Source organism: Hemiscyllium ocellatum, chromosome 5, assembly GCF_020745735.1.
Source record: "Hemiscyllium ocellatum isolate sHemOce1 chromosome 5, sHemOce1.pat.X.cur, whole genome shotgun sequence".
Lineage (NCBI taxonomy): Eukaryota > Metazoa > Chordata > Chondrichthyes > Orectolobiformes > Hemiscylliidae > Hemiscyllium > Hemiscyllium ocellatum.
In genome coordinates, this window is record NC_083405.1 from 95371036 (window position 1) to 95398690 (window position 27655).

Sequence of the window (27655 nt, forward strand, 5' to 3'; positions counted from 1 at the left end):
GAACAGTCTGGGGCAGAGTTTAATAACACACTTTAACCAAAAGCAAATCACTGCAGGTGCTGGAAATCTGAAGTAAAAACAGAACAATCACATTAAACTTACAATGTTAACTCTTACTCTTTTTTTGACAGATGTTCCAGATCTGCTAATTTTCTCCATCATTTTCTATTTTTATTTCAGGGTTCCCATTTAATATGGAGATGAGGAATATATCCCTGCTCTTGAGAATCCAATAGACTTTGAAATTCTTTACTCCAGTGGAGGCCAGGTCATTGTCAAATACTACCTTGAATATGTTCAACGTTTGATTGACAAGGGAGTCAAGGTTATGAGGGGCAGGTGGGAAAGTTGAATTCAGGCCACAATTAAATTAGCTGTGATCTTATTGAGTATAGTGGATTGGGCACAAGAGGTCAAATGACTGCCTCCCTTTTCTTCATGACCTTATGGGTTCAGTAGCATGCCTTGTTGTACAATATTGATTCATCAGGGCAGGGTTCAGTACAAACATTTTCAATAAGGTATTTCATTAACATTTTCTAGCAAACAGAATGAACAGCAGATATGATGGATTCCGTTTGGATATTGCCATGCAGTACTGACAGCCTTCTCCATAGGCAAAGAAGGTTCTTGTAGAACACCTTAATTTTATGGCCAGCCACCTCAAATGCCCCTTTGTGCAGAGAGGCTTTAACCAGTCCTTATTTTCCAGCAATCTGACAACTGATTGCTTTGATTCTGATTTTTTAAAGAAACTTTCTATGTGCTGAGGAATTGACTGAGAGCTCACAATGCCCTCCTGAAGCTTGGCAGTTTTTCTGACCTTTTAATAAACATTGCATTATAATTTGTCTCATGCTGTTTTTTTCTGAATTTTTGCCATAGGGCACTGTTAGAGGAATCTAAGATTACCAAAAGCAAAAACATTCCTGTAGCTATCAGTGGGTTATCAGCAAATTTCATTTTTAACTGAAACCAGACTTGAACTTAAAAAGACCGAAACCTACACTCCACATCAAATTAAAAGCTCTAATGCCTTGAAATTACAGATCAATAGTTTTGTAGCCTGATCGGTGATATTAAAAGAGAGGATTTTGATTTATAAGACTTGATTGAGCTTTTCTTTTATATTTTGTATGTTCCAATCACTTATGTAATCATACTTTTTAAATCCATATACTCATAATTAAGTGAACACTCTTCTTCACTGTTTAAGGCCAAAGATTTAATCACTAGACAGGCTTTACCATGATTGTTGTAGTGTGTAGAAGTGAGGCCGTGTGAGGTAGATGGTCATTAACTAGAGACTTACATGACAGCTAAATAGACCTAAAAAAGACATAAGATTGTTCCTTTCCCACAAATGTCATATTGAACTACTCACCAAAAAACTGAAACAATTCAGTTATGGGTAAGATACCTCACAATTTTTCATTCAATATGTCTCAATTAGTATTCAATACATCTGAAATAACCAATTGGTTGGCACAGTGGCTCAGTGGTTAGCACCACTTCCTAACAGCATCAGGACTTGGGTTCAATTCCACCCTCGGCAACTGTCTATGTGAAGTTTGCCCATTCTCCCCATGTCTGCATGGGTTTCCTCTGGGTGCTCCAGCTTCCTCCCACAGTCCAATAATGTGCAAGTTAGGTGGATTGCTCAAAGTGTCCAAGGATGTGCAAGCTAGCCATGGGAAATTCAGGATTACAGAATGGGTGGGTCGAGGTGGGATACTCTTTGAAGGGTCGGTGTGGAACCAATGGGTCGAATAGCCTGCTTCCACATCATAGGGATTCTATGTTTCTAACACCAAGCTAATGGTTCTCATAAATCTCTGTTTTCCTTTGTTAAGCATACTACTTTATTGGTTCTGTAAGATAAGACACAAGACTTGCATTAATATGACAGCTTTCACGTCATCCCAAAAATCTTTACAGCCAATAATTTTGAGGTATCAGTGAGATCTCATGAAATAGAGATTGTCCAAAAACAACGTATATTTTTGTAATATTTATGTAGCCCCTTTAATTTAGGAAAACATCTAAGCCTTTTCTCAGGATGAGTATGAACCAAAGTTTTGCACCAAACCAAAAAAGGCTATATGGAGGAGATGCTATTTTTTGAAACTGATGTGAGGTTGTTAATTGTTAATTGCCCCTTGAGAAGTTGGTGGTCATCCACGGCTTTCAACTGCTGCAGACTATTTGGGATCAGTGCACCTACATTGCTGTTAGGAAGGGAATTCCAAGATTTTGGTTGAAGAAGAAGTTTTTAACTATTGTTTGACAGGAAGAAAGCAGTGTTGAGAGATGTAGTGAGAATTCTGGAGTATAGGGCTACGCTAACGAAAAGGGCTGTCCATGATGGAGCAACTAAAACTGTGGATGCTCAGGGCACCAGAATTGGAGGAGTGCGATATCAGAGGGTTTTTGTGCGGTCATGCCCGCCTGCTTATTCTGTATGAACTTCTCACACTGCAGGATGCTACCACCACCCTGTTTAAGTGTAGGAAATTGCAAGACCTGCTCAATTTAATGCAGTAGAGGAGATGACATACTGGTCTAACTAAAAGAGTCTTTTGTAGCTAACCAGATATGGATTATTGCACGTGAGCAACTAATTATAGATTTAGTCGATATGTAGCTATTGTTACAGAGATGGGAGAAAGTGAGGACTGCAGATGTTAAAGACTGGAGTTGAGAGTGTGATGCTGGAAAAGCACAGCAGGTCAGGCAGCATCCAAGGAGCAGGAGGATTGACATTTCGGGCACAAGCCCTTCATCAGTCCTTCCTGATGAAGCGCTTATGCCCAAAACGTCCATTCTTCTGCTCCTAGGATGCTGCCTGACCTGCTGTGCTTTTCCAGCACCACACTCTTGATTATTACAGAGAAGTTGAGTAAGACCAATTAGATCTCACTCCTTAGATCCTATGGTGTTCTATGCAAGTCCATGTGACATCACCATATTGGTGTGCAGATGGCACATCTCTATATTGACCATTTCAAATCCATAGGCAACTGGAGAGGATTAGAGAATTAGGGAACGTTTTTACAGGGGACAGGGTGGGAGGAGGTGTAGTCCATATTCCCAATTCCTTCCCATCCCATATTCCCAATTTCTTCGTCTCCGCCGCATCTGATCCCAGGAGGACCAGTTCCAATACCGTACAGCCCAGATGGCCTCCTCCTTCAAGGACCGCAGATTCCCCCCAGACGTGATCGACGATGCCCTCCACCGCATCTCCTCCACTTCCCGCTCCTCCGCCCTTGAGCCCCGCCCCTCCAACTGCCACCAAGACAGAACCCCACTGGTTCTCACCTACCACCCCACCAACCTCCGTATATAGCGTATCATCCGCCGTCATTTCCGCCACCTCCAAATGGACCCCACCACCAGGGATATATTTCCCTCCCCTCCCCTATCAGCGTTTCGCAAAGACCACTCCCTTCGTGACTCCCTCGTCAGGTCCACACCCCCCACTAACCCAACCTCCACCCCCGGCACCTTCCCCTGCAACCGCAGGAAATGCAAAACTTGCCCCCACACCTCCTCCCTTACTTCTCTCCAAGGCCCAAAGGGATCCTTCCATATCCGCCACAAATTCACCTGTACCTCCACACACATCATCTATTGCATCCGCTGCACCCGATGTGGCCTCCTCTATATTGGGGAGACGGGCCGCCTACTTGCAGAACACTTCAGGGAACACCTCTGGGACGCCTGGACCAACCAACCCAACCACCCTATGGCTCAACACTTTAACTCCCCCTCCCACTCCCCCGAAGACATGCAGGTCCTTGGACTCCTCCATCGCCAGAACATAACAACACGACGGTTGGAGGAAGAGCGCCTCATCTTCCGCCTGGGAACCCTCCAACCACAAGGGATGAACTCAGATTTCTCCAGTTTCCTCATTTCCCCTCCCCCCACCTTGTCTCAGTCGATTCCCTCGAACTCAGCACCGCCCTCCTAACCTGCAACCTTCTTCCTGACCTCTCCGCCCCCACCCCACTCCAGCCTATCACCCTCACCTTGACCTCCTTCCACCTATCACATCTCCATCACCCCTCCCCCAAGTCCCTCCTCCCTACCTTTTATCTTAGCCTGCCTGGCACACTCTCCTCATTCCTGATGAAGGGCTCTGTTCCTTGGATGCTGCCTGACCTGCTGTGCTTTAACCAGCAACACATTTTCAGCGGAGATTATTGTTCCTCCAGTTCTAGAGAGGTAGTGGAGTGATAGAATTTCATATTGAGTGTATCTGTGGAAATTGATTCTGTGTCAGATGGAACAGGGGTAGGTTAACTCAGTTCAAAGATGACCAGGTTGCAAAGCAGAGTGATGCCTGCAGCATGGTTTCAACCCTTGCAAGGGCTGAGATTACCATGAAGGAGCCTCCTCAATCTCTCTCCTTGTCTGAGGCGTGGTGACCTTTGTGTTAAACTACCAACAGTCAACTCTGTCTAACAAGAGAGAAGCCCTATGGCTGAGAGAAAACATGGAAAGAAACAAACAGATGCTTGGCATCATGCAAAAGTGCAAATATAAGTGATTCTCTTCAAGTTAAATACATAAGAATGAAGCAAAACTAATGCAGCACTATTGGATTGGAAAGGGCAGGGAGTCAGTGGAGAAAGCTGATCAACCATGTCAAATTCTGCTGACAGTTCAAGAAGAACGAGGAGGGATGGTTTACCTTTTGGCACAGTCATATCATATGTCATTTATGGCTTTGATGTGAGCATTTTTGGAACTGTGGTAATAATGGACATCTTGATTAGTGGGTTTCGACTTGACATTCAGAGAAACTGAGCATGAATTTGAGAGATGAAAACATGTTGAAAAACTTTGGGAGAGGAAAGGAGATGAGTGGTTTACTATACTGTAGATTATATGTAATTGTAGATTTTGTATTCCAGTCAGTAACATATTTTGCAAGGTCCAGTAGGTGGTGCACCATATCAACTTTGGAAAGTTGGGTAAACTATTTAACTCCATCTGGCCATGTGATACTTGGAGTTACTGATAATATTTGACTCACAGAATTAATGCATTTTATTTGAAGAACATTTGATTCTTATATAAAATCTATAAACCAGAAAATTCATTGGCATTTTCTCTTCAGGCGTATTTTAATCTGTGCAGCTGGTGTAACTGGATGTTGTCATAACGGTGAATATTTTTATTTTCAGTGCAGCTAAATCCACACAGAAAGGCATCATATTACAATACTTCCATGAGGTTGTGTTTGAAAGTTGAGAATGCTGGGGTCCTCTCATGAGTTATTTGTTACCTTTGTCTAATACATAAAAAAATTTGTTTGATCTAAATTCTGATTTAGTTTTAATCTCGATGTTTGTGAAATTGAGTTGCGCTTGCTGAGAGCATTTCACACTATCTACCCAACATAAATATTTGGTTAAAATACATTTTTAGATTCTTTGGTTCCAGTGTGAATTGAATAAGGACTCCAGTTTGAAAAAATGAATATGACTCTGGTCGTTGCATTCCAGAGCCCAGGACGTATACTACTGTATTTGTTGTATCCAGAGTCTTCACATTGGCAAAAAACAGAATAACTATGTAGACTGTAGAATTAAAGCACAATACCTGATTGACAGTCGACTGACGGTCCCTGCCAGCAAAAGTTTTGAGCGTTTTGTAGCTGCAACAGCCATCCCATAATTAACATACTTCTTTTATTAAAGCATTATGCAGAGCCAAGTGCACCTTGGTATCGTGTGATCAGTATCCATGTTACAAACAGTGGTGAAAGAACACGTCTGATACTTCTGCTTTCAGTTAGTTGATCACTGAATAAAATTTTTCATCAGCTAATATAACACTCCCCAAGCACCCAAAGAACTGCAAATTCAGTAAATAAAGGCAAAGATCAATAGTAGAGTGAAACCATAGGCGTGTAATATGAGACAAGCAATTGGAAACCCAAGTCGTTAAGAAAGCTGAGACCTTTTGGCAAAAAGGGTCCAATTGGAATGTAGTGTCAACATAAATCAAAGTTGACCAAATGTATGTCTAAAGGTGACTAGCCTGAGTTAACATGCCTTTGCTCTTCCTTTTAAACCGGTTTTATCATTTGTAGAGACCTTCCTTTCTTCTTCCCAATTGTTATCTAACGATACTGAAATTTGTTGTTACTAACTCAGCCACATTGTACTATATGGTTGTGGAGAGATATGAAGCTTGGCCTGTTCATGGCAAAATCAGGAAGATGTGAAAGAATTCTTTTTGATGTGGAGGTCTCAAGAAATATTTCAGAAGATGCTCATTAGTATAGAATAGAACAAAAAAACCATAGAAAATGAGCAGAAATCGGTAAAAGCAATCAAGACTGAAATAATATTTTGGACTCGTACATTACAATAAGTCAAATAACCTACTCAGTGTTCATATTAAGTTCTTCCTCACTTCAGTAAGGCATTCGACAAGGTTCCCCTTGGGAGACTGGTTAGTGAGGTTAGACCTCATGGGATACAGGAGGAATTAGCCATTTGGATACAGAACTGGCTCAAAGATAAAAGACAGAGGGTGGTGGTGGAGGTTGTTTTCAGACTGAAGGCCTGTGACCAGTGGAGTGCCACAAGCATCAGTGCTGGGTCCACCAGTTTTCGTCATTTGTAGAAATGATTTGGATGTGAGCCTAAGAGGTATAGTTAGTAGGTTTACAGATCACACCAAAATTAGAGGTGTAGTGGACAGTGAAGAAGGTTACCTCAGATTAAAATGGGATCTTGATCAGATGGGCCAATGGGCTGAGTAGTGGCAAATGGAGTTTAATTTAGATAAATGTGAGGTCTGTATTTTGGGAAAGCAAATCTTAGCAGGACTTATACACTTAATGGTAAGGTCCTGGGGAGTGTTGCTGAACAGAGAGACCTTGGAATGCATAATTCCCTGAAAGTTGAGTCTCGGGTAGATAGGATAGTGAAGAAGGCATTTGGTATGCTTTCCTTTATTGGTCAGAGTATTGAGTACAGCAATTGGGAGGTCATGTTGTGGCTGTACATGATATTGGTTAGGCCACTATTGGAATATTGCATGCAATTCTGATCTCCTTCCTATCGGAAGGATGTTGTGAAACTTAAAAGGGTTCAGAAAAGATTTACAAGGATGTTGCCAGGATTGGAGAATTTGAGCTACAGGGAGAGGTTCAATAGGCTAGGGCTGTTTTCCCTGGAGCGTCAGAGGCTGAGGGGTGACCTTATGAAGGTTTATAAAATCATGAGGGATATGGATAGGATAAATAGACAAAATCTTTTCCCTGGGGTGGTGGAGTCCAGAACTAGAGGGCATAGGTTTAGGGTGAGAGGGGAAAGATATAAAAGAGACCTAAGGGGTAGCATTTTCACGCAGAGAGTGGTATGTGTGGAATGATTGGCCAGAGGAAGTGGTGGAGGCTAGTATGCTTGCAACTTTTAAAAGGCATCTGAATGGGTATATGTATAGGAAGGGTTTGGCAGGTGGTACTAGATTGGGGGGGGGCGACACTGTGGTTAGCACTGCTGCCTCACAGCGCCAGAGACCCGGATTCAATTCCTGCCTCAGGCAACTGTCTGTGTGGAGTTTGCACATTCTCTCCATGTCTGCGTGGGTTTCCTCCGGGTGCTCCGGTTTCCTCCCACAGCCCAATAAGTGCAGGTTAGGTGAATTGGCCATGCTAAATTATCCATAGTGTTAGGTGAAGGGGTAAATGTAGGGGAATAGGTCTGGGTGGGTTGCTCTTCGGAGGGTCAGTGTGGACTTGTTGGGCCGAAGGGCCTGTTTCCACACTGTAAGTAATCTAATCTATATCTAGTTGGCATGGACGAGTTGGACCGAAGGGTCTGTTTCAGTGCTGTACATCTCTATGACTCTACTGTCCTGTTCTGACACCACTACCTTGATAAATTATTATGATCTATCTACCTTAATTAGTTTCTACAGTTTTGGATTACATTTTGCTTTGGTTAGTCCCCTGGCATGCGACTCTTATACCTATCATGTTATTCCAGTTAGATAAAAACCGAAAGAACTGTGGATGCCGTAAATCAGGATCAGGGTTCTCAGGGTTTCAGGGGTCTGGTGGCATCTGTGAAGAAAATCAGAGTTAACATTTCTAGTCCGGTGACCCTTCCTCTAGTTTTTCTCCACGGATTCTGCCTTAACTGCTGGTCTTTTCAGCGGCTTCTCTGTCTCCAGCACCACTTTATTTTTAATCTTTTGTAATTATCTCTCTGCCCTATCTAATCAGATTGTAGGTCATCTGTTCACTTTGTTTCAGCTATTGACACTTAAATCAACACCGTCTAACACTCTTGGTCACTTGCAGAGAAGTATTATTTGACAGTCCACTCACACCTTTTGTATAATTGTTTGCTCTTTCTGCCCTTGATCTCTCTGCCCATAATTTCTGTGTCTGTGTGTTTCCCTCTCACTTCACCTGACAAAGGGACCATGCTCCGAAAGCTTGTGATTTCAAATAAATCTGTTGGACTATAACCAGTATCTTCGCATCAAAAAAAATGAAATTGCAAAGACACATTAATCTTGTGATAAAAGAAAGATCTTGAAAAATGTTGAGTGTTATCTGGAGAAACTCAGTAATTTTTTATTGTTTCGAGTGCTGCCATCAAATGAATGCAGTACAGTCCACCATATCATCAGTGCAGGACCAATATCTTTTTTGTGTTTTTGTGCTGCAGCATGTCTAGAGATTTTGCAGCTTTAGCTTGGGACGGGCAAGTGAGTGGGCATTCATTGAACAATTCAGGATAATTAATTTCCTTGGCTGAAGAGCTGTTGCATCTACAATTGCCTTGTCTATCCTAATTCCGCTGTGTGGTGTATGGTAGAATTATTAAGTCCCTACAGTTTGAAAAGAGGTAATTTGGCCCATTGAGTCTGCACTGACCCTGTGAAGAACATTCCAGTCAGATTCAATCCTCATCCTGTCCCCATAACCTCACATTAATCAAGGCTAATCCAACTAACCTGCGGAAGGTAACCAGAACATCTAATGAAAACCCATGAAGACATGGGGAGAACATGCAAACGCCACATAGACAGTAGCCCAAAGCTGGAATTGAGCCCAGATCCCTGGCACTGTGAGGCAGCATTGCTGATCACTGAGTCGTCATGGCACTGGTGGTGGTGTCACGATGGTTTCAGTTTCCATGGTTTTCTTGCTGGAGTTTTGAGGTTTGGCCATGAACAGGTGAGGGAAGAAAGCCTCAATATCAGGCTAGTTTGCATCACTGTGATCCTCCTCATCCTCAGTGTCTTGCACAATTGATGTCAGTTTGGATAGAGCATAGCAGAAGCTGTTGGTAGTTATGGTTTTGTCAGCGTCTTCCTCTGGCCAATCATACTCTCCAGGGTTGTACGTTTGATTCTTATCAATCATCTCAACAGTGTGAGAGATTAGCTGCCTTGAGTAGTAGGTTTAAAGATTGCTAATCACCCCGATCCATTGGTAGTGATTTTTGAGAGCTAAGAATTAAACCCAGATAACAATTCCAGATCCCAAGGCTTGCCTTAGAGTCATAGAGATATACATCATGGAAACAGAGCCTTCGGTCCAACTTGTCCATGCTGACCGGATATCCTAAACTAATCTAGTCCCATTTTCCAGCACTTGGCCCATATGTCTCTAAACCCTTCCTGTTCATATACCCATCCAAATGCCTTTTAAGTATTGTAATTATACCAGCCTCCTCCACTTTGTCTGGCAGCTCATTCCATTCATGGAACCAGCCTTTGCATGAATATGTTTCCGCTTAGGCCCCTTTTACGTCTTTCCCCTCTCACCCTAAACCTATGTCCTCTTGTTCTGGACTCCCTCAACCCAGGGCAAAAGACCTTGTCTATTTACCTTATCCATATTCCTCATGATTTTATAAACATCTATAACCTCTATGAGCAGAGACCGAGCAGGTCAGGCCTATACTCACTAGAGCTTAGAAGAATGAAAGATCTAATTGAGGTACATAAGATGCTAGGGGACTAACAGAGTAGACGTAAAGCAGGCATTTCTCTTAGTGGGGCAATCTAGAATGGGAGATCATAGTTTTAGGCTTGAGATGGCAGGTTTAAAACAGAAATGAGGAGAAATTAATCCATTTTAAAACGTCATATATCTGTAGAATTCACTACTGCTTCCAAGATACTGAACAAATGTAAGAGGAAGATGGACAGATGTTTAATTAGTAATGGATTGAAAAATTATGAAGCGTGGTACTGACCATAGTAGTGGCATTCTTCTTGCTCTGCTTTCCTCCATTACTCATTTCACCTTTAAACATTGAACAGTGCTCTGGTTAAATAATAATAAATGATAGAAGTGTTCCTTGCTTGTTCAAGTTGCCTGGGGACCACTTTTCTGCCTAATCATCTGTTATTCCTGCCATAACTGTTGCACCCTCCCCACGTTCCACTCAGAGGATGACGCTGTGCCTTGTCTTAAATCAGTTCAGCCATCCAATGCTGCAGGTGATCCAACTCTTTTGCTGGAACAACTCCTTTCCTGCTGGATTAAACCTGAGTTGGGAATATTCTGTGCTTGATCTGCCTTGAATTACATTGGCAGAGCTTCTTCAATGTTAGGAAGGGGTCACACATTTAGGACAGAGATGAAGATTGTTTTTCTGGGGGTAATGAATCTGGAGGTAGGGAATTCTTTATTGCAGAGGGCTGTTGAGTCTGGTTCATTGAATATATAAAGGCTGTGACAGACAGATGTTTAATCAATAAGGAAATCAATGGTTATGGGGAAAAGGCAGGAAAACAGAGTTGAGGATTGTCAGTTCAGTCATGACCTAATTGATTGCTGGAGAAGACTCAAGAGGCTGAATGGTCTGCTTCTTCTGTACCTTATGGTTTCAGATATCATTCTCATCAACTTCTTTGTTGGAGAGAATGCCCTCTCATCAGACTGATCCAAAGTTTATGACCAACAGGCAGGAAACTGAGATATTGCTGCCGTTTTCACCAGTAGAGAGAGCTGCAGATTTGAGGGGCAGTAGAAAGATAACTGAGAAGGTATATTTACAAGAAACTCTTGTGTGTATGATGCATCAAAGCAAGACAAAAAGTAGAAAATAGGATTAAAGCTAAGATTGTGAATTGGACAATTTCATGCCTCCGCTTCAGAGCAATCAGACCATTTTTAAAAGTCAGATATAGGTGTCTTTGGGAAATCTGCCCCAATAAGGCTGTTTTGACAGGTAAAAACAATAACTGCAGTCGCTGGAAACCAGATTTTGGATTAGTGGTGCTGGAAGAGCACAGCAGTTCAGGCAGTATCCAAGGAGCAGCAAAATCAATGTTTCGGCTAAGGAGATTTTGAAGGAGTGCCCAGTTTGAGTGATGGTTGTCTCTGAGGAACTCTGAAGGAGTGGAGTTACTGTTGCAGATAACCTGAGGACCAATTCCATTGAGTGAGAAACCTGATGTATTGGAAGCCAAATTTGAAAGACTGAGGTTGCACGTGGTGTCATATATATGTGAGAAGTGATGCAAATGCTTGTAAGATCGTGCGATGTTACCTTTGCAAATCCATCTGTAGTTTGATTTCTATGTTACTTGTTAAATAATATTTAATTTAAATTGATTTGTACTTGCGTTAAATAAATGTTTGAAAGTGTGAAAATTTGTTGGTAATTTCTTAAATTGTTGCATGGTGGAGGTCTTTCTGGTAAATTTGATTATTTTGGTTCACAATTCACTAGTTCATGAATTGTAACAATGTTCATATACTACTGATCAGGTTTACACACTTTTTCAAATAACTTCCTTAAGACATGGTGTACTTTATCACCAGTCCCCCATTTTCTTTTGCCATTTGCTCTATATTCACTTCATTAACAGAGTTAAATCATTCTCTTTTCTTCCCCTCCCCCTGCATCCAGGTGCACAAATGCAAACACAGCTGCCAGAACAGTCCATTCTATACCCAGCAATCCATTATCCATGGCCTCTAAAACGCCTTTATCTCAATGTTGAAAAGCATTGGACATTCTATAATGCAATCTTGTTTCATGAACGAAAAGCTTCAAATGACAGAAATATTTCTGAACCAGCTCCAGTAAGTTGCATGCAACAACAGAGCTTTAAAATTCCAATATTAAATCCTTTATTATTTTAATGGAAATATTGAAGGAAGTAGTCTCCAACCAAATTTCACTTTGAATATCTGGTAAGTTACTATTGAAAACAATATTTATACAAAAGCAATACCTCAACTAGGTTGTTTATATATCATTTCATGGGGTAAAATGGTCACATGAATGATGTATTGAAAGAGATCTGCTTCTCCTATGTCTGTTTTCATTAGATGGAAGAACAAAGTTTAGCAAAGATCATAGAGTTATGTTTTATTTTAAAAATCCAAAAAGAAAGTCTGAATTTTCCTATTGAAATTTAATACAGAAAGCCGCAGACAACCTGTTTATTGAAATGTCTACCCAGTCTATTCTTAAAGCAAGATTCTGAGAATTTATATTTCCTACTCATCAAAGGTGAATTGAGGAAAATTTCAGTGTAAAGACCTCAGATTTTACATTTGTGTGCAGTATATCCTTCACCAGTTCCAAAGGTTACAATTTGCCCACTCAACTTGGAAATCAAAAAATTCATCCTTTTGATAATTTGATTCAAATCACTTTTTTAAAACATAGAGACATTTAATTGGAAATCTATTCCTCGACTCTTTTTTTAAATCATGGAATAGGGTTATCACTGGTTAGGCTGGCAGTTATTGTCTATCTCTAATTGCCCTTGACAAGGTAGTGGTGAGCTGACACCTGGAACCGCCACAGTCCTTCGAGTGTGTGTACTGATATTGTATGGCATAGATTTCAGGCCTGATAGACCTGCATATTTAAGATTGTTACATGACATCACAATGTGTGACCTTCTGGTATAAAGGTATCTGCTTTTCTTTCAGATGTTCTTTCTGTAACAGCATAATCTGCCACAAGGGCTTTTGCTCAAAACATCGAATTTCCCTGCTCCTCGGATGCTGCCTGACCTGCTGTGCTTTTCCAGCACCACTCTAATCTAAACTCTGGTTTCTAGCATCTGCAGTCCTCACTTTTGCCTGTTCAGTAACATTAGTCAGCACAGAATCCAAACTGTATCTCTAGGTCAATGACTCTGTAACTGTGTAAATATTTAGTATCGTCAATAAACTTTGAGACATCTGTCTCAAAAACAAGCTGACTCCCTCTAGGGTATATTATGCAGACTAACAAATGAAAAAGCCAGAAAGCACATCAGGTAAACTCACAATGCAGTTAGGAGCATGTACAATGATTTTTACCCAATGACAGTGAAGGAACGTTGATATATTTCCAAGTCAAGATGATGTGTCATTTGGTGTGAACTTGCAAAGATGGTGTTCCCATGCATCTATTGGCCTGGATGAGGTGCTGCAATGTATCACTTAAATGGTGTGCATTGGTGACACTGTATGTCAGTAGTGAAAGGAATGAATGATCAATATAGTAGATGAGGTGCCATTCGAATGAGATGCTTTGTTCTGAATGGTGTTGAGTTTCTTGAGTGTTGTAGGAACTGCACCCATCCAGGCAAGTGTAAAATATACCATCACATTAGATTAGATTAGATTAGATTACTTACAGTGTGGAAACAGGCCCTTTGGCCCAACAAGTCCACACCGACCCGCCGAAGCGCAACCCACCCATACCCCTATATTAACCCCTTACCTAACACTACGGACAATTTAGCATGGCCAATTCACCTGACCCGCACATCTTTGGACTGTGGGAGGAAACCGGAGCACCCGGAGGAAACCCACGCAGACACGGGGAGAACGTGCAAACTCCACACAGTCAGTTGCCTGAGTCGGGAATTGAACCTGGGTCTCAGGCGCTGTGAGGCAGCAGTGCTAACCACTGTGCCACCGTGCTGCCCATGCCATTCCTGACATGTCTTTGTAGATGTTGGACCCACTGAGGAGTGAAGAGATAAGTTACTTACCATCACAAGTCATCTCATCAATGTTTATGTTCATCCATTTACCTGAAATTGTGGGCATTGGTTGCTAACTTATTTTCTACCTTGTTTCCCCACCTGCTCTGATCCCCTCAATCAATTTTGCCTCCTGTTTATTATACAGGTAGTTCTTCTATAACACGGTGGTTGTGTTCTTGTGTAACCCCGCATTATAGAAAAATTGCGCTTTAATTGTTGGCCAACATATTTTTAAAAGTTTGCATTTTAGAAACAGTGTCCTCAATTGATCACAGCAGTTCAGGCAGCATCCGAGGAGCAGTAAAATTGAAGTTTCGGGCAAAAGCCCTTCATCAGAAGGGCTTTTGCCGGAAACATCGATTTTGCTGCTCCTTGGATACTGCCTGAACTGCTGTACTCTTCCAGCACCACTAATCCAGAATCTGGTTTCCAGCATCTGCAGTCATTGTTTTTACTTCCTCAATTGATTAGTCGTGTTAATGAAACATGCATTTTAGCAGAACAACCTGTATGATGTTGTTTATTCTTTTAATGGTTATTGCATTTACATGACTCAAATTCCTTCAGATCAGTGGCTGTGAGCTCCAATGATCTCGAAGTATTTAGTCTGATTAACTGTTTTGTTCGACTCCATATTTAACAGCAGGCCAGTGAAAATCTTGCTTTGTTCAGTTTGTTACAAACTCAAGTTGTTCCTGTCTTATTCAGAAATAACCAAACAATTATCACCTCTTTGCCCTCTTTCAATACTCTTGGCTTTACAATCTTTGACACCAGCTGGAAATCCACACCTCTGTTATTTTTCAAGGTTTTTCAGGAAGCTCTTTCCTTTTTATTGTTTTCTTTTCCTCACTGTTATCACTCCTACATGATACTCCTGTTTCATGGCATGTGACCTGAGGATATATAGATTGCATGTTTCATCTTAACATTGAGGCATGACACACATGCTACAAAACATGTTCTGCAATTTTTAGCTGAATAATTTGATATAAACCCAGACACCTGATGTATCTGTGATTGTACTTGTTAAAAAAAATCAATCCGTAATTGCTCAGATTAAAGTTGAGAGTCCACCACATTGCTGTGGATCTGGAGTCACTAAAGTGGGCCAGATCAGATAAGAATGGCACTTCCTAAAGTACGTTAATGAACCAGATGGGTTTTTCTGACAGTTGATAATGGTTTCATGGTCATCATTTGACTCTTAACTCCAGATTTTTATTGAATTCAAAGTCCACCTTCTGACATGGTAGGATTTGAACCTTAGCAGAGATTCTGGATTAATAGTCTTGTGAGTTGTAATAAATGCTGGATTTTTCAACACAATGTTATTCATGTCAGGTTTTTAGGTTAACGTAAGCGTTGCCGTGTTAGGTAAGTACACTTGCTTGCTGGAAGCAAAATGGAGTATAGGAATGTGAGTAAGCAATTCAGCTCCTTCAGCCTGTTCTGCTGTTCAATGAGACCATGGCTGATCTGTGGCTAAACTCCACATACCTGCCTTTGGCCCATGTTCCTTAATACCTTTGCCTAACAAAATTTTCTCTACCTTGGATATAAACTTAACAATTGATCTGGCATTTGAGGAAGAGAGTTCTAAATATCTCCCACCCTTTGAGTGTAGAAGTGCTTGCTAACATTTCTCCTGTACGGTCTGGCTCTAGTTTTTAGACAATGTTCCAGAATCCCCGACCAGAAGAAATAGTTTCTCTTTTATCTACTCTGAGTTTCCTTGTTAATATCTTGAAGACTTCAATCAGATTACCCTTTAACCTTCTAAATTCTCGAGAACAAATGCACCTTATTTTCTAATCTGACATGTTGTGACTTGTGGTCTTGATATTGCTTTTCATTGTGGGTTTCTACCTTTTATCCTGGTTTCTCAAACTAACTCTTCTAATGTCATAGTTTGCGAATGGAGGCTTTCCTTTGGTTTAATTAATAAAATCTGCCCATTTTCTGAAACTGGCACATAATACATTGAATCCGACAGTAATATCTATTTTGGATCATGTGTCATGTCAAAATAGATATCAATTACATAAAATAAGAAATTCACCAGAGAAAGGAACTTGAGGTCCTTCAGTTTCATGAGTGGAGTAAACTAGTGGAACTCAATTAAAGCTTCCTGATAGCACCTTGTAGGTACAAGAAACAAGAGGGTCCCCAGGCTGTGTTACAGCTGCTCTCAAAGGGAAATCAGAGGAATCATGAAATCTTCATGAGGAATACAGAGTTTAAAGGACTTATTAATCACCATGAATTAGGAAGATCTAAGTGCACTGCTGATTCAATTTGAAATATCTACCTGTCTGTCATTTAAGGGTAATTTGTAGTTTACATTTGACCATAAATAACCTCTTAATTCATGTTTAATTCATACTAATCTTGGATGTTAGTATATATTATGTATAATATTTGCTGTTTTTTAAGTCTGGTATTGTAAACGTTGTTTGCTTAAAGGGTGTATTTCTTACCAATTCATGTGAACAGGAAGTTAATGCCATTGATATCATCATTGGGCATCCATACCACCCTGTCTATCTGTGAGGTCATTTTCAAGGAATGATGTACTTGAATCCCTAGGTCTCTCTGATCAACAACACTCCCAAGTGCCCAGAAAGAGGCCACTTAGCCCATCATGCCTATAGTGCCTGCACTGACTTTTCAATAGAATATTGTTACCTATTGCCAATCTCCTGGCATTTTTCCCCATGTCCCTGCACACTATTTCTGTCCAAATAACCATTCAATGCCCTCTTGGATGCCTCAATTGAATCTGTCCCCACCACAATTCTGGCAGTGCATTCTAAACCCTAACTATTCGCTGGATGAAAGTATTTTTCCTCACTTCACCCTTTTTTTTTGCATATCACTTTAAATCTATACCTCTGCTTCTCAGTCCGTTTCTAACCAGGAACAGCTTCTTCCAATCTACTCTGTCCAGATTTTGAAAACTCTTCTCAGCCTCCTTCTCCCCTGAGGACAACAGTCCCAACTTTTCCAATCCATCCTCATCACTGACGTTTCTCATTCTGGAACCATTGTGGGAGTCTTTCTCTCTGTCTCATGCTCTTTCTCCCTCTCTTTGTCTAGAGCTTTCTCTCTCCCCTCCAACCCACTCACATTCACTCTGCGACTCTCTCTCTCTCTCTCTCTCTCTCTCTCTCTCTCTCCGTCTGGATGATATCCCACAAGCAGCAATGATAAATAAAGGGGAGTTATCCTCACCCTGAAGGTTAAGAAGGAAAATAAAACCCTGCAGTTTCAGCACCTTCTACAAGATAACTAACACCCCCATCCCATTCCAGTCCCAGACCCTACAGCAAACCCCTCGCCCACTAACTTCCACCCACAGAGGCAAGAACGAGGTCCCAGTCAATCTGAACAATCCCATCCGATCCCCTCACCATCCCAAACTTTTCTCAGACAAAACTGGGGGCTGGAAGGATGTGGTGACCAGAACTGTACACAGTGTTCCATCTGTTTTATTAAGTTTTAACAAAATTTCCCTGCTCTTATATTCTGTGTCCTGGCTAATGAAGGCAAGCATTTCATATGCATTCTTCATCACCTTGTCCAACTGGTGTTGACACCTTCAGGAACTTGTATTACACCCAAGACAAATTTTGAGGGGAGGGAGATGGGACTAAAATGTGGTCACATGAGATTCTTCTCTTGAGAATGGAACACTTCGTCTCTCAGTATATACAACATCTCAGCAGAAAATGTTGGAAATATTCAGCAGGTAAGGCAACATTTGTGGAGAGTCTGAGTTATTAGTTCAGGCTGGTGACATTTCTTTAGCATTTGAAAATATTACAGATGGAATAGAGTTTAAACAAGCACAGAGACATAAGGTTGTGAGGGGGAGGAAGTCTGACACAGAAGGAGGAAAAAAGACAAAAGATTTGTGATAGGGTGGAAGGTTCAAATAGCTGAATAAACAACAGAATCAATACCAATGACCTGCTGTCCCAAAAAATCATGAGCAATGGCTATAATCTGAAATTATTAAACTTGATAATGATTCTAGAGGTTTGTAACAACAAAATGTCTAAATACAATAAAATGTGGTCATCTTCAAGCTTCTGTTGAGTAAGAGATTGATTCCTGAGAATTAAGAATTAGATTGAAATGGAAGATTAAAATGACAGAACCAGACCTTTGGGATTACTCTAGCAAACTGATCTGGTGTTAGTCAATCTGTCTTTGTCTCCCAAAAAAGACTGCATTATGAACAATGAATGGAGTTTATTATACTGAAGGAAGCAGAATAAATTGCTGTTTCCATCTGATAGGAGTGTGTGAAGCCTTGGACGATGAGAAGGGAGAAGGTGTAAGAGTAAGTGCTGTTGTATGTGCTTACACAGGCAGGTACCATGGAAAGTGGGGGCAGATGCTGGTGATGATGGAGTGGTGTCAAGGATGCCACAGTGAGAACAGTATCTTTGGAATGCGCAAATAATATCTGTTCTGGTTAAACATGAGAGAAGAGACAAACGACAAGTACTTTGTAGCTGAGAGAAAATTAACAGTGCTGTTGCTTATTATTTTAAGTATGTTCCTTTTATTTTTCAGATCACGGGAAGACAAATTTGCGTGTAACATCAGCAGATGACGCTGAACGCATTAAAGCAAAGCAAAACTTTGCTAATGGAAATAACAGTACTTCAAGTACTAAAATTGTTCGAAACATCCCACGAAGACACACAGTAGGTGGAGCTCGCAGTTCAAAAGAAATACTAGGAATGCAGCCATCAGAGATGGATAGGAAAAGAGAGGCTTTTTTGGAACATCTGAAACAGAAGTATCCCCATCATGCAAATGCAATCATGGGGCAACAGGAACGCCTTAAAGAACAGGTATAAAAACACTGTCCACTTTATTGCTAATTATCTTCCTTCAGTATTCCACACCCCCTCCCTCTGAAGGCTCAAATTTCCCCTTGAGGTATGGTGCCAATTTCCCTCCAGGATCTGTCCAATTAATTATTGTATGTGTATCAGTTTTGATGGCAATCATCAGCAAGCTATTTGTCAAACTTATTTTTTCACCAAAAATGTTCTGTGATGCACTGATGCCACAGACTCCAAAATCCACCCTCATTATTTACTGATGTAAATGAGTGTACACAGCCTTGGTGTCTTGTTCAACTCAGACTTGAATGGCAATCTCACATTTGATAGAAAAGTAAGATCAGTTCCTTTAGGAATTTTCTAGGAGAAAGTGAGGACTGCAGATGCTGGAGATCAGAGCTGAAAATGTGTTGCTGGAAAATAGCGGCAAGTCAGGCAGCATCCAAGGAACAGGAGAATCGACGTTTCAGGCATGAGCCCTTCTTCAGGAATGAGGAAAGTGTGTCCAGCAGGATAAGATAAAAGGTAGGGAGGAGGGACTTGGGGGAGGGGCATTGGAAATGCGATAGGTGGAAGGAAGTTAAGGTGAAGGTGATAGGCTGGAGTGGGGTTGGGGACGGAGAGGTCAGGAAGAAGATTCCAGGTTAGGAAGGTGGTGCTGAGTTTGAGGGTTGGGACTGAGACAAGGTGGGGGGAGGGGAAATGAGGAAACTGGAGAAATCCGAGTTCATCCCTTGTGGTTGGAGGTTTCCCAGGCGGAAGATGAGGCGCTCTTCCTCCAGCTGCCGTGTTGTTATGGTCTGGCGATGGAGGAGTCCAAGGACCTGCATGTCCTTGGTGGAGTGGGAGGGGGAGTTGAAGTGTTGCGCCACGGGGTGGTTGGGTTGGTTGGTCCAGGTGTCCCAGAGGTGTTCTCTGAAACATTCCGAAAGTAGGCGGCCTGTCTCCCCAATATAGAGGAGGCCACATCAAGTGCAGCGGATGCAGTAAATGATGAGTGTGGAGGTGCAGGTGAATTTGTGCGGATATGGAAGGATCCCTTGCGGCCTTGGAGGGAAGTAAGGGGGGAGGTGTGGGCGCAAGATTTGCATTTCTTGCGGTTGCAGGGGAAGGTGCCAGGAGTGGAGTTTGGGTTGGTGGGGGGTGACAAGGGAGTCATGGAGGGAGTAGTCTTTTCGGAATGCTGTTAGTGGAGGGGAGGGAAATATATCCCTGATGATGGGGTCCGTTTGGAGGTGGTGGAAATGACGACGGATGGTATGATGAAAATGGCGGTTGGTGGGGTGGTAGGTGAGGACTAGTGGGGTTCTGTCCTGGTCGCGATTGGAGGGGTAGGGCTCAAGGGCGGAGGAGCAGGAAGTGGAGGAGATGCGGTGGAGAGCATCGTCGATCATGTCTGGGGGGATATTGCGGTCTTTGAAGAAGGAGGCCATCTGGGTTGTTCGGTACTTGAACTGGTCCTCCTGGGAGCAGATCGGTGGAGACGAAGGAATTGGGAAAATGGGATGGCATTTTTACAGGGGACGGGGTGGGAGGAGGTGTAGTCTAGGTAGCTGTGGGAGTCGGTCGATTTATAGAAATGTTTAGAAATTTTACAGCTTTCTAACTTCAACATTGATTGCAACAATTTCAGACCATGAACTTTGCCTACTATTTTTCTTTATATTTGCCATGTGCCATTCTGAGTTTTATTTGTCATGTTTTGCTTTTGTGAGGAATTGTTCTTTACTCTGCTATTCTCAATTACTCCAGACCAATGCTTTGCTTTGTTTTACTACATCCATTGCCAGTCCCCTTGTTCCATGACATCTTTCTCATTTAATCTTTCCTGCTGCCTACTCTATCCAAGGCCATCATTACTTTTGTTCTTCTTCCTCCCCTCCCCACACATTCAACTCTTCTTGTTTCTCCCTTCACTCAATTCTGTGGAAGTCATATTTGACACAAAACATTAACTTTGTTTCTCTCTCCACAGATGGATCTGCTGATGAGCAGTTTGTTTTTACTTCAGATCTCTAGAATCCATTGTATTTTGCTTTTATTGTCATTTACTTCTCTCACTGCAACATTACTCTGCACAGCACTTACCTGATCCTGAAACTCATTTTCACACATCTGTCACTTTGACATTGAGTGGAGTCCCTGCATCCAGTCAGCATTGATCAGTCAAACAATATTATAAAAACAATTATCTTGTTGTCTATGTTATTACAATCCCCATAGAGACCAGTTAAAAAGAAAATTGAACTCAGTGACCAGCTTAAATGAATTGAACAAAACAGTTTCAAGTAACCAACAAAATAAAATCTGTATCAGCTAAACATTATGTAGTACTGCTAATAAAATTCTATATTATTGCAAAGACATCTTTCATTCTTAACATGACTAATGTCCCAATTCCCATTTATATGTTACTTCACATTCTCTACAGAATTATAGTCATCACAGGAACCAATCTGAAATTATTCCTAGCTTCTAATAGGCCTGTTTGTTACTGAGTACTAAGTGTAGAGTTGTTTCTTCCAGCCTTTCAAGAATTTGGCTTCCAGCTGCATCATGCCTGCACTAACTCTTCAAACAAGCATCATTATCTCTTACCAACCTCTTGCTTTCTCTCCCCATAACCTTAACGTTATTTCTATACAAATAATCATCCAATGCCCTCTTGGATCCCTCAACAATCTTGTTCAAAATAACCATATTCACCATGAAACACTTTGAGATCTTCTGCGATTGTGAGAATTGCTGCTTGAATGTAACTGTTTTTCTTTCTGGGTGTTTGGGTTTTGAAACAGTTTACACAAGCTTCACAAATTTCTGAATTGTGCCTGACTTGTTGTATATTCCTTCGTGTGTCCCCTGATCCATGGCTTTTGCTTCATCTTGTGCTTTCTCACCCTCACCACTTTTGCAGATTTTATGGCCCTGCTTTGTGGAGATTCCTCCCAAAAGCAAACCTTATTACTACTTTACTGCTTATGTTTATGACCCTTCTTTATCTTTGCAATCAAGCCTTTCATTACTTATCTTGACTTCCCTATGGAGGTCCGGTGACAGCTCTTGTTATTTAGATTGTTTTATAGCAGAATAAATGTGAATTACTTATGTTTATAAATTTATATCTGTATAGTGACCAGTAGTGGGGACCAATTTCCTCCTTCTCAACATGGCCACCAGTTCAGTTATAGTTGTGGAACTGGCATTATTCTGGCTGATGTCAGGTAACTTGACAGACTGGGGATCAATCCTGAGAAAGCCTAATTTCTATTAAACAAAGCAGGTTAACTTTGACTGTTAGAATTCATCCAACCAGGTTTATGGAGAAATTTCTGATGCGCTACCAAGTGAACAGGATATGTTTGTATTAAAACAAAGAAATCACACATGATATACAACAACTTCACTTTACTATTGAGTAATTGATTGAGTGGCTGCCATATTATTTTGTCTGACCAATCTGTATACTGTTTCTAATACAAAGGAATGGATTATTTGATTCATAGTAACAAAAATCTTCATGTTCAGTTCAAGCCAAGTGTGGATCTAGGAGCAGTCATTGGTTCAAAGACTTTGGCCATTTAAGTGATGCATTTGAAATGTTGGATTGCCTTCAAACCAAAGCAAAAAAAGGTTCTCTTTACCAAATCAGAGATGAGTAATACGACCTCTCAACAGTCTATGCTCAAAATTGCCAAGTTCCAGTGAAAATTGTGATGAAAGTGTTGTTCACAGGTAACAAGTCTGGATTGACACCTTACTGCAGAACACTTTGTTCCCTGTAAGCACTGTTTGTATGTCATGATTGATTTTTACAATCAAAACTACCATGGTCATACTGTTTTTTGTCTATTATTTTCTGACTCTTACATTCATTTGTTTTTCTTTATTATCTCTCTTATTTCATTAAATTTCAGCTGCATCCAGAAAATTGAACACCTGAAAGTCTCGAACAATCCTCTCTCACCAGTCACTCAGAAATATGCTACAGTCTGTACTGATGTATTACTAACCCCCTTCTCAATTTATTACTTGCAGAATCTGTGACTCCTCCACACCTAGTCATCTCTATCTTGTCTGTGCTCATTAGATTATTGAAGATATTAGGAAGTTTATTCCTGGGCCCCTTCTTGGTGTTGGAATGTGCCTGCGCCCCCACCCTCCCCCTCCACCACCTATGAACGTCTCTAACCAGTGAAGTTGTGACATAAGGACTATTCCAAACTTGATTAATATGATATGTCATTTTAAAATAATCAGTAAGGTTGCAAACATTTCCTGCAAATAGTTTTGTTTTAGTGACATGTGCTATGCTTATTTATTTTGACTTGGATAAAACTTAAAGGAGAATGTGGACTCTGTGCATCTGCATGTAAAGTGTAACAATACCTCTTTTACAAGGTAAATTTTGCCAGAATTTGGCTTTGTGTCAAAGTTGGTAAGTTTCCTGGAGCATATCTCTTCGTGGGTCTTAGTGGGCTTTCTCTCGCAATTCTCCAAAACTTGCCTCATTATCTATGCGGAGAAAGTGAGGACTGCAGATGCTGGAGATCAGAGCTGAAAAATGTGTTGCTGGAAAAATGCAGGTCAGGCAGCATCCAAAGAGCAGGAGAATCGAAGTTCCGGGCATGAGCCCTTCTTCAGGAATTGCAGGAGAATCGACGTTTCGAGCATGAGCCCTTCTTCAGGAATGCAGGAGAATCGACATTTCGGGCATGAGCCCTTCTTCAGGAAGAAGAAGGGCTCATGCCTGAAATGTTGATCCTCCTGCTCTTTGGATGCTGCCTGACCTGCTGCGCTTTTCCAGCAACATATTTTTCAGCTCATTATCTATCATGCCCCATTTGTCTTCCCTTTCCACATGCCACTGTCTGGACTTCCTGGAATTCTTGGCCATGGCACATTTTTAAAGCTCAGTTGAGCAGAAGGTCAAACACTGCTAGCTAGGAGTTGCCCTTCACCATGCACATAGTGGGAGGGAAACAAATACAAGATACTTCTGAGGGTAGAAAGATGGCACAGATGATAATGCATTGCAAATGCAAGTGCACATTTGCAAATGTAAGTGCTATTTAAGAAACAGTCTACACAGCTTACCCATCCTTACCCTCATTCCATCTCTTAACCCTGCATAAGTACTACTCTACTATCAATGTTCGGTATAACCTACAGCTTAGTTATTCTAACCACAGCCAGCCTGTCAAAGCCTGAGCAGATGTGACCATCAATGATCCCCACTTCCACTGTAACTATCACCCTCCCCTCCCACCTCTAACCCCCTTTGACTTAGATTGACCTGATCACCAGGAGTGGTTGTGCCCCACCACCTGGACTGATTTGAAAGAACAGCCCTGATTGTTGACTGACCAGACCCCTGATTGACCTGTACTCAACTCCCTGAATGATTGTAGCCCAGTCCTAGAATGTAGAGGTAAATTTCTGTGACCCTGACTGTCTAAGCTAACTCACCATGTCCAAGCCCCTGAACTGATAATGGATGCTGTCTTTCACTTGCTATGTCTGGATCCCCTGACTGAAGGCTGTCTCCCTTGGGCTGTCTGAGGTCTAATCTCCATTGGTTGAAGCATACGCTGTGTATTTGCCTCGTAGGTTGCTGGAACGTGGTATAGGTATGAGATTGTCATTGCACAGTGCCATACAGCAACATGCCCTCTTTTGACTGATCATAGATGTCAAACATGACAAGTAGACTGGCTTTGTATTTGCCTTCGGTCCTAATGAAGGGCTTTTGCCCGAAACGTTGATTTTCCTGCTTCTTGGGTGCTGCCTGAACTGTTGTGCTTTTCCAGCACCACTCTAATCTAGACTCTGGCTTTGAATCTGAGCTAAGCAGCAAAGCAAAACAGAAGTACTGTGAACTTTTAAGCTTGGCTGAGGGGTCAAACTACAAAATGGCTACTTAAACTCAGACTAGAAATACAATATTTTGCTTTCATTTTAAGTTATATTTATTGTGCTAAATATTATTTTTTCCACCTCACCCATGTTGACAAGTTTTATACAAGATATTCCTATTTGTATCTAAAATGGCAAGTACTTGGGTTTATCATATTGCATATTTAAAAAGGCTGCATGAAAACTTGAAAGAATGACTGACATAGTTGGTGGTTTTAAAAATGTTGATTTCCGCCCCCCCCCCCCAAATTGGATTATCTTTTGTTGTGATATTTATCTGGGTTTATTTTTCTCCATTAAATAGTTTTCACAACATTCCTAATCAATGCCTTTTATATGATCTTTCTTCAATATTTAGTCATAAGTTTCTTTCCAAATAATAAAACCAGAAATGGACAGTGAAATAGTTGAAGGCACTAACATCAAGGCTGAGGCAATATGCATGTCCCCACTTTTCCAATTACAAATGCAACTAATAACCTTTAAGTGAAAACAAATCCATTCTTTACTAACAAAATTAATTTTTGGTCTGCTGTTCCGATATTGGAATGGAACCAGACTGAGCTGTAGTATCTCTGTGTTCAGCCTGGCACCCTGAAGAACCCTACTGAATGACCTGAGAATGCTCTGAGAAACAGAAAAATAAAACAGAAGTAAATGACAGAGAAAACATTTCCCCTCACTTTTTGCCCAATACAGTAATGACTCAATATCTAATACCCTTCTTTTGGAAAACATCCTGAAATATTTTAACAGACAAGGAACTGAAGACATGAGAATTCACTGCTTCATTATTTCAAATTACCTAATAATTTGAGCTTCCTAACAGTTTTTTTTTAACAAATATAAAACTCTGGTGTTCGTTTAAGTTCAAACAAAAGATTACCCGGTGACATTTTTGACAGATGCAAAATTAATGTCACAACCTTGCACCATCCTACTTCTGCAAACTGTTTTCGTCCTAATTCTTTGCTTTCGGCCTTCAGTCTTCCAATGTTGGGTCTGTTTTGTATCTCCACAGTAGGTCAGGCAGTATCCAAGGAGCAGGAGAATCGGCGTTTCAGGCATTAACCCTTCATCAGGAATGAAGGACTTATGCCCAATATGCCAATTCTCCTGCTCCTCAGATGCTGCCTGACCTGCCGTGCTTTTTCAGCACTGCACTCTCAACTGTGATCTACAGCATCTGCAGTCCTCACTTTTTCCCTCTGTTTTGATTCTGTACTGCACCTCAGCCTTGATGTTAGTGCCTTCAACTATTTCACTGTCCATTCTATAGTAATGTTCCCAAATATATCCATTTTGTTACATTTCTCTCACCTTCAAATGTTTTCTCAAATTTTGCTTCTTCGAGGCATTTTTTTTGTTACCTTCCTGAACTCTACTAGAAACTGTCACCTGGCATCTCAGTCCCTTTTGGAATGAACATTGAACGTTTCTTTGTATTAAGGACGTGTGTTCTGTTGTTATTCCAATTCCCACAGTTTTTGCTTTTGTTGTCAGTTATACTATGAGTTGATTTCATTGTTCCTTATTTAGCCAGAAGGCAAGCTAAGAGGCAGAATTGATTTTCTGGCAATCTAACTGGATCTTATTGGATGTTTATTATTCATCTTTTTCTACAATGCAACAGTTTTTATTTATGTCATAACTTTAGCATCCTAAAATGTCCCAAGGCACTTTGAAAAAAAGTTCTGAAACAAAATTTGACACGGAACCATTTACAAGGCGTAACTTAGAGGTTAGAGGTGTAACTTTAAAAAAAACTTGATCTACGAGTTAGTATTTAAAGAAAGGCTTATATTTGAAGAGAAGGATAGAGACTTAGAGAGCTTTAGGACCTAGACAGCTGAAGCCTGGAGATCAAAGGTGGAGGATTTAAAATAGAGGATGCATAGAAGGCCAGAGTTGAGGGAGTGTAAATATGTTTGCAGGTGGCAGGGTTGAAGATGATCACAGAGATGGGGAGAGGTGAGGCCTTCGTGGATTTAAAAACAATGGAGAAAATTTAAACCAATACAGAAAATGCCAGAGAAATTTAACAGGTTTGGTAGCATCTGGGGAAATAGAAACAGAGTTAAGCTTCCAAGTCCAGTAGGACTTCTTCAGAACAGAGTTTAAAACAAAATTTGAAAATTGAGGTCGTGATGAATAGGAGCCACGGTAAATCAGCGAATGAATGATGGGTGAATGCAATTTGATGCAATTTAGGATGTGGGCAGCAGTGCTTTGAATGATCTCAGGGTTATAGGAAGTGGACAGGAGAACATCGGAATAGTCATACCCAGACTGAACAAAGGCATGAATGGGTGTGTTAACAGCAGACAAGCTGAGGCAAGAACATAGTTGAGCAATGTTTATAGATCTTCGAGTAAAAAGTGAGGTCTGCAGATGCTGGAGATCAGAGCTGAAAATGTGTTGCTGGTTAAAGTGCAGCAGGTCAGGGCAGCATCCAAGGAGCAGGAAATTTGACGTTTTGGGCTAAAGCCCTTCATCAGGATGAAGGGCTTTAGCCCGAAACGTCGAATTTCCTGTTCCTTGGATGCTGCCTGACCTGCTGCGCTTTAACCAGCAACATATTTTCAGCAATGTTTATAGATAGCATGATCCTGATGATTGCAAGTATTTATAGGAAAGTCATCCCAAATCCAGGTATGACACCGATGCTGTGAACAGTCTGATTCAGTTTCAGGTAACTGCCAGGCAGAGGGTTGGAGTCAGCAATGACACTGGCCTCAATTTTCCCAATATTGAGTTGGAAGAAAATTTACCTCCTTGAGTTTTGAACCCAGCACCAGCAGTCTGATGGTTTAAAAACATTGGATGGTAGAGAGAGATGGTAGTATGGGACAGTAGAATGTACATGTGGAACCTGAGATTGTGAT

General features: G+C 41.1%; 1 protein-coding gene across 5 annotated transcripts in view; it reads left to right on the forward strand.

The window, feature by feature from the left end:
- Window positions 1-27655, forward strand: part of si:ch211-285f17.1 (sickle tail protein) — a 689517-nt gene that overhangs the window by 354692 nt on the left and 307170 nt on the right. For all 5 annotated transcript variants that reach the window (XM_060825000.1, XM_060825002.1, XM_060825004.1 and 2 more), the window contains exon 2: window positions 18580-18863. In XM_060825000.1, coding sequence (XP_060680983.1) covers window positions 18580-18863 — 284 coding nt within the window. The remainder of the gene's footprint in view (window positions 1-18579; window positions 18864-27655) is intronic.